At 33.6% G+C, this 12,055-nt stretch overlaps 2 protein-coding genes across 25 annotated transcripts in view; one reads left to right on the forward strand and one right to left on the reverse strand.

Annotated features, from left to right (window-relative positions):
- LOC107225077 overlaps positions 1 to 9,414 on the reverse strand; it is a 51,299-nt gene extending 41,885 nt beyond the window's left edge. The window contains exon 1 of the mRNA XM_015665403.2: positions 9,249 to 9,414. Coding sequence (XP_015520889.2) covers positions 9,249 to 9,405 — 157 coding nt within the window. The 5' untranslated portion in view covers positions 9,406 to 9,414. The remainder of the gene's footprint in view (positions 1 to 9,248) is intronic.
- LOC107225076 (calcium/calmodulin-dependent protein kinase type II alpha chain) overlaps positions 1 to 12,055 on the forward strand; it is a 97,604-nt gene that overhangs the window by 69,251 nt on the left and 16,298 nt on the right. For 17 of the 24 annotated variants that reach the window (XM_046737570.1, XM_046737494.1, XM_046737522.1 and 14 more), the window contains exon 11: positions 6,988 to 7,077. In XM_046737570.1, coding sequence (XP_046593526.1) covers positions 6,988 to 7,077 — 90 coding nt within the window. Of the gene's footprint in view, positions 1 to 4,839; positions 4,846 to 6,987; positions 7,078 to 12,055 lie in introns of all 24 variants that reach the window. The other 7 variants (XM_046737505.1, XM_046737529.1, XM_046737574.1 and 4 more) reach the window with 1 other exon arrangement.

Raw genomic sequence — 12,055 nt, forward strand, 5'->3', positions numbered from 1 at the left:
AAGAGATTATTATTGACATTACTTCCTGCATCACATGTATTATCGACTATGTTTAGTACTACGCATCATCGTCCGAAAGATTTTTTCGTGTGTTGTATTACATATATATATACATATATATACCATTACACCTTTACCCTTGGAATGTTTAGCCGAGTAGATATGTGTGCGTGTGTGTGCGAGGAATGTGGGTGTATGCAAAACTCGTCGAAGCCGCGTTCTTACACCTACTCGCACGATCTGCGAAGACACAAAAAAGAAAGGAGTCACCGCGCACCTAAGATGATGATGCAGCTGCTGTTGCGTATTCTTTTCGTGCAGTAAATTTTTATACAATTTTTCAAGTCAACGACTCTTCCTCTCTCTCTCTCTCTCTCTCTCTTTAAATTCTTTCTCTACCTAGCTTCCAAGTTTGACCAATATTGTTATGGATAATAATAAACCCTATTCCATTAATATTATATTCTATTCAATTCCGTTTGATTCTTTGGTTCGCGTTGTGGGATTGAAGAAATTCATCGTTAGAAATTTCATGCGGTGAAAGCCATTTCGCCAAATTCCAATTTCGTCTCGTTTATTTATTGTTATTAATATGCATGTGCAAGCCGGTGATTATATGACGTCATGTCTCTGTACGTTAATTTGAACAAATTTTCCGAGATTTATTGGGTTGAAATTTATATGCAATCATTGTTTCATTTTTTTATTTTTTTATTTTTTTTTAATATACTTTACACACTTTGATCCTGAGTTTATTTTGGCACTGCGTACAATATCGCAATATCGCGTCGCGCCTTTGACCATTTTTCACAGTTTTATTATTAGTCAAAGATACGGCGTTAACTGAATTGCGGTGAAAGCTGCAACGACGGACTCGACGGGTATTGCATACGCACATATTACTTCCGACATGTATAATCCAATTGTCGGACGCTTGGGTGTGTTTCTAGGTATGTGTACGTCAGCACCTTTGATCACGCCGTATATCCCGTATTGAAATGAAATTTAAAGATACGAATTCCATTGCACGATAACGAATCGTCCAAGTTACAATAGGAGAAAAAAGTACCCTGTGATTGAAGCAAAGTGTCGTAATCAAAGCTTGCAAGCTTTCTCGCTGACGATTAATTTTACACGTCGAAACGAAGGAAACTTGAACGTAAGTTAAAAGTAAAGAAAAAAAAGAAAATAAAAAGAATCGGCATTCAACGTTTAACCGAACGAAACAGACGGTCGCGGATGCCTAGCTGATTGAACGATTCTAGTGGATTTATAAATTGCATCAGGCTTGCAAACCGAGGATAAGTGATCGGCAGTATTTCCCAAAGCTACGCGCGTGATAAGCAACGGCAGCTAAGTTTAGCCGTTAGATTTACACCAGCTAGGCTACAAAACTTGGGCAATTAAACTTCCATTAAAGCACAATGCAGAGAACAATAAACAAGTTTTACGATACGATGAACAGCGCACCGAGTCTCCTTCTCTTCTCATCCTCCTCCTTTAGACGCAAGAACCGCGTTCCGCGTTTTCTTGTTGCGATCCGTTTATCTGCACTAGCCGCCCTTATTTCGCAACTTGTTTTTACGAAGCAGCGATAAAGACGGTATGTTATGCGAAAAGTACCTACTCATCTCGCTCTTTCGTTTTTGTATTTACCAGGTGAAAGTTATACAATTTCGGGATAATTATCGGACGATTTTCTTATTCCCGGGGAAAATCTAGACACGCTGGGGTGAAATTTTTCTACAAAGAAATTTACAGATATCTAAAACGAACGAATGAGAGTTAACGGTGATGTTTCATATATACCGAGTTTAAACTGTTTTAGTATTAAAAATCCATATTTATACGGTCTCGCTGAAATCGTTCAGATTTTTCGTTTTCTCTTTCGATTATTCTGTATTTTTCTTTCTATGCATTCCGTTTTCCTCGTTATGCTTGACACTTTCAACCGGATTGTGTCACGTTTTCTACATGGGAAGAACGTTGTATACGTAATTTTGTAAATTATTCTCTTTTATAATATACGTATGTACACGAACATGGATCCATTACATGCGTAAGGTACATGAAGTGGGCCGGAGGTATATTCCTCGCAAAAACAAAAATAATAATGAACATGCAATGAAAGCAAAGAAATTAACAATATGTTTTTCAATTACGAAATAACTCATCAAATTTATATACAACGACCATCATAGACACAAACAGGCTGACAGATTGTACGAGCATAATAAGACACGCGCATTCGAGACTAACGACAAAGAGAAATAATAAAATTGTGTTCTAAGAATTATTTCGACGTCGCGAAAGTAGTGAGAAAAAGAAACGATTAGTAGAAATAGTCTGTAGCGTAAAACAGATTTCATTTCAACTTGATTCGGTCTTTAATAGCTTTTTTTAAACAAGTCATTTATACAACATTGAGCGATCTCTACAATAATAATACACGTATACAAATTTCATCCTCAGAGCATGTTTCTATTCATTCATTTATTTATTGTCATAGATTTATATTATACATATATCACAATTTTCGTCTCTACCAAAACAAATTATTGTACCTATGACAAAATCTGCAATTCAAATCAAAATTACGACGGTAGAATAAAATTTGATTTTAATCTTATCGCTTGACTTGAATTTTATTATTTATTTATTTTTTTTTTTTTTATTTAACGAAACAGCGCAAGTATTATGATATATATATATTATATATATTATATAAACCAAAATTACGCGTTGTGTTTTGTTCGTATATTTTTTTTTCTGTCCGGGTATCACGAACTCTATTAGATGAAAACAATTGAAATTTCTACAATTAACGTAGTTAAAAATATTCACCTACTCAAGTTTCCAGACTTTCGTTCATAAAAATCACTAATAAGTCAAACGCGCAAAGAGTCACATTTTAATTCCTGTTCCACGTATAATAACGCTGTATATCTAATCCTGAAACATAGTTTTCAATTACTTAGGAAAATTGCATATTATATTATAGGTATATAGGTCTCACCGTAGACTAACTGCACTACTAGTTGAAATGTTTAAAATTGCATTGTCTCATTGCATACGTATTACACATCTGTTTATAGATAGTTACTATACATACATATATATATATATATGTATATATATGTATATGTGTGTGAATAATTTCCTAAATATGAACGATAAATAATGAAAACCATGAGAAAAAAAGAAAAAAAAAACGAAATGAAAATAATAAAAATTTCTAATCGAGTTAGAAGAATAATAACGATATACAATTAAAAAAAATAGGAAAAAAAATCTTCAGTTTCATGTTCCTTACACACGTTTATTGTCAATAACGAGTAACTATAGCTATTGTATCCATGTCACGATCGCTTGACTGTGTCTCTGTCTTTCTCTATTATATGTGAACTAAAAATATCTCCAATGGGAAGGCTAGCTTGATTCTAATACGAAATTTAAAATATATAAAATCTAGACAGTGTGATTTTGATGCATTTGAAACTTGATAGAGCGCTTGTTCATCATTAGATTATAGCTGATAAAAATTCATAGAATTACACATAGTGACTTAATCATCGTATAGATATTTCTTTTCAATTTTGAAAATGATTTTTTCTTTTTCCTCATTATTATTTTCTTCTTGGTTCACTTTTATCGATGATTAACAACATTCCTTCATTTTCTTAACGAGCTGCATTTGACAAAATCATTTCAAAAATCGTTGCCAAATATTTCTAAGAAAAATAATTTGCGATAAGAAAAAAAAAGAGGGGGAAAAAAAATTAACTTGCAACCGTGATTATTCTTCTTAGAATGGCGAGCGACGATTGAATATAAAATATATTATAATTGTCTTCAGCGTCGAGTAAAAAATGGTACGTTTATACGAAACTTCGATTACCACTGAAATTCGATGCAAGAAAAACGAGATAGCTGTAACGAATAGAAAAAAAACAATAAAAAACAAAGGAAAGAAAAAATTTTTCAACGAGGCCAAGACAATTATACGATATTATCTGTCATGTAAACGTGGTAGTGTCTGTCATAATTACTATAGAATCATAAAACATAGTTTATCACCATATTGAGAAAAACAAAAGAAAAAAAAAACACGTAATGCCGCATTTTGCTAAACACCGTCTCAACTGTCCATATGATAACACGTCGAATCAGATCAAATAATATCACTTGATTTCGATAAACTCATCAGTTTCACGTTGCGCACTGCAATTTTACACGTCGGATTATGTTTTTCACACGAACGTAAGGTCGAGAGAAAATTACACAATAAAATTCCGCACTCCGTAAAATGCTCGAGTAAAGAGAAAAAGTAAAAGAAAAGAGAAAAAGAAACTTGCCAAATTCGTAATATAGACAAGACGTGAAAACTGCTGCCAAAGTGATATTGTATTTTTCAATTTCAACACCATTTCCATTCATGTTACACAACTACGTCACACGTATCACAAACGCAAACCTGCCGCATTACTAATGTAATACAGACGCATTCGTCACAATATCACCTGTGTATTTATACTTCAATGATAAGATTGAAAAGTAGGAAAGAAAAGAAAATAAAAAAAAAAAGAAAGCACACGTCACGACACGGTAGTTAGTTTGGTACGTGTAAATCCTAGCATCTAGCAGCAAGCAAGCAAGCAAGCAAGCAAGCAAGCAAACAAACAAGCAAGCGATGTTAACGAGATGTCTGTGTCTGTTTTCTTTGGTTCACCCCCGTTACTATCAACCAACCCGTCAATGAACCAAACCAACCACGACCAACCATACCAATCGAATCGAATCGTATCGAATGAAAATCTTGCCGTACGCTGTGATCCGAAGAATCTGGTAAGACAAGTGTCATGTCATGTTTTATTGTCAGCAAAAAAAAAAAAAAAAAAACAAACGAAAAAAGCCGAATTACAAAATTAATCGTTTCGATATTTTCCAAAAATTTTTTATCTAACACGTGCGCTCAACAAACACAATACACTAACAAATTTTATTCACATAAAATATTATATATACATATGTATACGCATGTACCGAGTCAGATATATGAACAATTGAGAAAATCTATTCTGTTCTAAAGAGCCGTAAAAAAATCACGCGATTATCCAATCGCTGTACAGTTTCAGTGCTAATTGTTATACTATATATTTTTTACAACGCCATTTGGCGGGCTTGCAGATGTTGATCACACTTTTCTCTTTTACGTCCATCGAATATATACATATACAATATACATACTTCGGACGGTAACGATAACTTGGCGTAATTGAACATTATGAAGTGAAAAAAAAAAAATAAATAAAAAATAAGATGTAAAATGAAACAACAATTATACGTAATTGTGCCGTATTAAAGCAGAATAGATTAATTGCTCCAGCAATTATTACAATTCGTTCTATAATTACGTATACATATAGGTATATATAAGAAGAAAAAAAGACATTATTGAACGGCTTGGTATGTTGGGTTGCGGCCATTGTATGTACATACACGATACTTGTACATATATATATATGTATTACTTCTTTCTGTTGCATGTTGCGTCGTCATGCGTTTCGTATTTAAAAGGCGTGAGTGAATGACCGGGGGGTGGGGGGGGGGGGAGGGTGAAAATATTGTGAATATCAAACTGGTTGTTAATTTATAATCACTCGCGATGTCAGTTCTCGCCGAAGCTTTGATTTCTTTTCATTCGGATGATAAGTGAGATTTATAATTAGTGCAATTAAGTATTTAAATAAGAGGAAAAAAAAAACGAACAGACAAAAAATAGATTAACGAATTATTCCTAAACTGTAGTATTACTGGCGAAATAAATCTTTGCTCGAATTCACGGAAGTAAACGTTACTTACGATCAGTGTAAATACGAAACGTACGATTAGTGCGATGCCTAAGTGTTTAGTGGATTTTGTTTATTATTATACCTGTTATATACATGTGTATATATATATATATATACATGCATATGATATACGTATACACTCTAGCATGCCGAACACTGACACCACTCGCTTATAGTTTTTGTCTCTATTTACGATTTTTATATATATGTATGTTATTGTTAACAACGACAACACGATATAACAAATGAAACCTTGTCCCAAGTTATTGATATGCCGAATGTTGTTTCGACGCTCTGTAATAACCAACATATTAAACCCCTTCTTCTTGCACACGTGAAAAAATTAAAAAAAAAAAAACACGGGACGTTCCGGCTGTTATTCGCGTCTGGTTGTATTTTTAAAAACGAAATCAATTCTACTTTCCTTGATTGCAATAATTTCTCTCCAATACGATAAAAGGCGGCGCTTTCAAGTTGTCGCGAAGTTGTATACGAACAGATCGGAGATCGTGATAACAGTGAGAATTCCCCGTGTCTGTAATATCCCTGTTATACGTACATTGTGTAAAGAAATACAACTTGATAAAAGAAATTTCATATTTAACATCGGTCAACGTAAAATATCCATAACTTGTATCGATTAATGTCAATCATATTCAAGTGTCGACGACGCCGCGATTTTGACTACTCAATGTATACAGTTATCATACGGAATGGCTAATATCTACTTTGATGCACATTTTTTACATGAACATTTAATACTTTGTGTATTATTATACATAAATGTAATACACGTAAATGTCGTGGTCATAAATGTATTTTCAAAATAAGTTGTTCTATTTCATTTTAATTTCATTTTTTTTTTTTACTTCAATTCTTGTTCGTTTCTAACTTGAGGTTGTTAAAAAATGTTGACGTTATTATTACACCATTTTCATTTTATATTGTCTACATGGATATGTTATTCTAAATATATACCGATTATTCGTTCAACTTTTGTACAATGCTATATATTATATAGAAATTCAATAGCGGAATATTGAAATCACGACTCTAAAAACATTTTAAGAATTTTTTCTCATCAACGCTACGTTAAATACCCGTCAAGTGTACTAAAATAATTTGCTCAATGCAGGTCGAAACACCATCACGAAAAAGGGAGATGGTTCTCAGGTGAAAGAATCCACTGACAGCAGCACCACCATCGAAGACGATGACGTCAAAGGTAGGATGTTTACACTCGTATTGATAAATATTACAATAATTATATTCCCGCGACTATTGGAAAGGTTGTCACATTGAAATTCTTGTAGATCAAATATCAAAAAATTGCAGAAAAATTTGTTTCTTGATTTAGACGTGTTTTTTTTTTTAATTCTCTTTTTCTTCCGTTATTAATAAGCCCTCGCGAAATTGCTTCGAACCGAAATGATGAGAGTGAGAGTAAAAAAAAGAAAATTTCACGTTGTACAGAAAAATGTTTAAATACGAATTATGGTGCCCTATATAATGTTTATGACACAGAGTAGTCTAGCATATAATCGAATCCTTATAGCTTAAGCAAATGCTTCCTATCCAAAAAAAAAAAAAAAAAGAAAAAACTAATCGACAACTGACTCTTGTTATTTCGAAACTCGTAGGTTGGCTCTGATGACAACATGTATAAATTCTCTACTTTCTCTCCCATTGACAAAAGAAATTTTCGACAAGTGATCGATATGAAAATTGGCACTATAGTACGATAGGCTCGCAATTGGATTTTTTAGAAAAAAAAAAGAAAATATCGTCGAAAAGAAATTAAAATGAAATTAGAAAGTTGTGTGTTTGGCTGAGTATATTATATATTGTATATTGTATAACGATGAAAATCGGCTGCATTTTGTCAAGGAAATGCGACAGCGACACGTGACAGAATGCATTCGGCGTCACTGCATGCATGTCCTTTCCTATCCACGCCGCGTATTACTCGCCATATTTATTACACGGTATGAATATGATACCGTTGTATAAAATTCGTTGCAATTTAGTTTAGACAGGGTCGCGACAAATTCACGCTACGTACTTGCAGGATGAAAATAAAAATTGTATGAAATTTTTCACCAATTTTTACCTGTCAAATGTCGCCACCCTGTTGATAATCCGAGCTGAGGACCATGCGTTATATATACCTACTTACAACCTCTGTTCATACAGTTAATAACATTCAAATATCTCGAGTAAATACCTACAACATCGTGAGATGTAACGAATAAAGAACTTTCTATGCTTTTTTTCCAAATAACGGATCGTTCAACGACAAGCGAACTCTTTCGGTTTTTCTTCCCCCCGAGATTTTGAGAATCGCGTAATTTCACGTCACGAGGATTGCTTTCGTTCGTTATTTAACCCTTTCAGTCACGCTATCCAATTTCTTTTGGCTTGGAAATTGTGCAATTATACGTCTCCTATGGATTTGTCGACGCTGAATGCGAATCTGATGTCAAAAATTTTGCATGAAATATAAAACCAACGGCAAAAAGAAAAAAAGATAAAACAAAAGGGTGCCACTGTATCGGCTTCTGTGAATGAAAGGGTTAATTCCTTTTCTCTCTGCTTTTGCCTCCTGCAGAGGAAACGCGGTTTTTCTTTTCCTTTGCCTTATCGCGAGTTTTCCTTTCTCCCCCGGAATATCGAAAGCCAAATTCAACGATGCCCCTCGACGGTAAATTATGAAAATCTGTACTCCGAAGTTACGTAATGAGGGTCGGTAGAGAAATTCAGACCGAATGAATCTTTCGAAATACGCAATCTTGCGTTTATAACACAATTTCAATTTGGCGCATTAAGCAACAGGAATTCCTCCGAGTGTTCATTGTGCGAAAGAAGCTTCTTTCGAACTTTTTGAAATTAATTAAGTATCGATCGGAAAAACCGTTGTCCGCTTGCCTTTGAACTGCTGCCTGTTTTATATGAAAACCTACTGTATTTTCACGCCTTACGTGGTTGACATTGAATAACATACATTCATGTAGCTATATTTACGTGATACAGTAGCGTTTCTTATACATTATCCGTTATATATACGTTTGTGCAATAATATCGATGCTCACAAATCCATAACACGTAGAAACATTAATCCAGCGTCATCGATCTTTCCCACATAGTCAAGTATAAAATTGTTTCACGCAAATAACACGATATTCGAATTTATATACGTTGAAAAATGTCTCGATGAATAGAAAAGAAATGGTAAATTCCTTGCGTACAATAGACGTATATAATATATATATACATATACATAAATATAGCGAGATCGTTAGAATAGACCGCTTCACATAGATTTTCATTAAAAATAGAATGAATAATTATTTCGAATTTCAACACACAGCTGCGAGCAATGATTTATTACGGGCCTACCAGTTGACCTCATGCACGGTGAACCGAGGTGGGAAATCTCGAAACTAGAGACAGACCGAATTACAGTGTATAATACATAGAGAGTGAAAAAGGCAATGATGATTTCGTTATTTGATAAATCAGTGCTATAAACTAGCGAGAGCAGAAAAAAAAGCATTGTAGTAGATTGAAGAGAAGATCCACCGCGCAACCACCGCCACCATTTCATCATCATCGTCATCGTCATCACAGTCGCATTGAATTCACTTATACCACCACCACCACAATATCACCGTCACATGTCACTTGTATTCACCACCACCACAGTCACCATATCAAAGTTGAGACGTATGACGTTAAATATCTTACATCACAGTGTATTCTATAATATAGAATTGAGAAGATGAGAAATCGCAAGTACACCACCGACTAACATTATATATGCATATGTACTTAGGTATTCGAAAATAGCGGATAGGTAAGCACTAGCAGCGACACGCGAATCACCGACTGGCGATGTGGCAATTTTGTACCTTGGTCAATTGTTGTACATACGCATAGTTTATTTTTACACCCTACAACGCAACGCCGCGATCCATTTCGCGAATTGGCAAGAAGTATATTGTTATACATATACATATATTGTATAGGTAATATGTTATTGATTCCTACAATATTCTTACTTGATTTGTTTCTTTGGTTTTTCAAATTTGCTTATCTTCTTCCTTTCGTTTGAATTTCAACTACATGCAGCTTATCACGTTCGTCAACACGAGTACGCCCAACTATATTGTCATCAATAATAATTGTTTACGTATTTATCTCGTTGTATGCATTATACTCGTTTTATCGAATTATTATCATTTGTTTTATTATCATGTGTATCGCAGTTTGATATCGTCATTATTCTTAATATTATTATTACTATTAATACTATTATTAATATTTAACGAGTACCTATTACCGTCGGTTTATTCATCGTCCAATCATACTTTTACGTTTTAGATTAATTCATTACGCTTTGGCGATGCACAGCAGCTGTTTGATTGTTATATTCGCATAATTAGGTACAAATTTTTATTCACTCATTGTCAAACGGATTTCAACGTGGCCATGGCTAGTCAGTTGCGATCGAATATCGGCATTTAATCACATTTTGTGCAATCTATTGATGTTTGTGTTGCGAAAAACGAACAAGCCGTGAGAAACAGAAAAAAAACAGAAGAACAAAGTACGGAGGGAATCGAATAAATTACGAACATAAAATATATATTATCAAATAGCTGTGCATTATGCCATCGATTGGAAAGTTAGAAAGATGAGGGGAAAAATTTTTTTTTTTTTGTCATTTTCAATCATAATTTTCAACCTGCCAATCACATCACGCGTAAATTATTATTATATGCTTTAGCTTTGCCTTTGATGTTTTCACATATTATCATTATTATATATACATATTAGGATATTATTATAATACTTATAGGTAAATATCACATATCATATCACATATAAATATACGCATATACTTGTCAACTTGACTAGATATGTATATATGTGTATGTGATATATATGTATATATACATACGTATGTTCGTCGAAGTTCGTTAGCCTCATAGAGGTAGTTTATAGAGCATAGGTGTGCCCTGTATAGTTTAAAACGAAAATCTAAATCTGCGACATTCAACAACTCGACATCACACAGTCCAGAAATGCAGTTTAAATTCACAAGATGAACCGGTGACTTTTTTGCATCATTCCAAGCACATTCTCCTCTTTATATTACACACATCCATATATATATACATACATACATTAATAATATGCATCATAATATATATAAAAAATCTCAGCACCGCACGTAATTTTCGTTTTCTAAATCGTAAACCATTTGTCAAAGAATCCAACGATGTTTGATATTCGAACAATGTTTCACGTAATAATAAAAAATAAGTGCCTATACATGTAATGATACGTTAATACATACATGAGAATAAGATCGAGAATTCAATATATCACGGTACGTGAGCATTTTGTGAAAAAGAAATTCATAGAACGGTAACCGAAAAATGGTTTGCGAATCAATTTCGCAACTTTTACGACACACCCTGTTTAATATATACCGCATAATTTGACATTATACATAAATATATATGTATGCATACATATATATATAGAATATAATATATATATGTATATATATATATACTATATATTAGGGTTCACCAGATATCCACAATTCACAATTCACACACCCAAAGTCTGGTGTTATGGATTTATGAACACCATTCTGTTTTATAAATATCTTTCACTAAAATAAATTAAACGAAAAAATGGAAGAAAAAATTAATTGAATAACTAGAATTTCCCCCGGCTTGGCGCATGCGTCCCTGTAACCGCTTTCGCACGTTAATATCGACCTTAGGGCACCTACGTATTTATTTATTTTTTGTTTTTTATTTTTCAAGGTTTTTTCTCATCTCTTTTAGTCTAAGCTGCCAAAAATTGCACGACGTAGAAAAATTCGCAATAAAATCGGTAGCAACAGCTGCGAAGGGATTCAATGCGGTTACCTGGAATTTCATTTTCTTTGCCTCGCTCTAGCGTCGATCAATTTTTGGCAAATGGAAAACCGTTCGTTCGCACCTTTACATATGATTGCAGACATCGATCATCCATACATTGAATATGAGGAATATTAATAATCATATCATGCCGATCGACGCAGTATCTAAATGCTAGGAATTCAAATATACATGTATAATCGTATCAATCCCTCATATGTTATTATGCAAATTAGCCTCATTGGTGAACCCGCTTCTCTCTCTCTC

Source organism: Neodiprion lecontei, chromosome 1 (genome assembly GCF_021901455.1).
Source record: "Neodiprion lecontei isolate iyNeoLeco1 chromosome 1, iyNeoLeco1.1, whole genome shotgun sequence".
Classification (NCBI taxonomy): domain Eukaryota; kingdom Metazoa; phylum Arthropoda; class Insecta; order Hymenoptera; family Diprionidae; genus Neodiprion; species Neodiprion lecontei.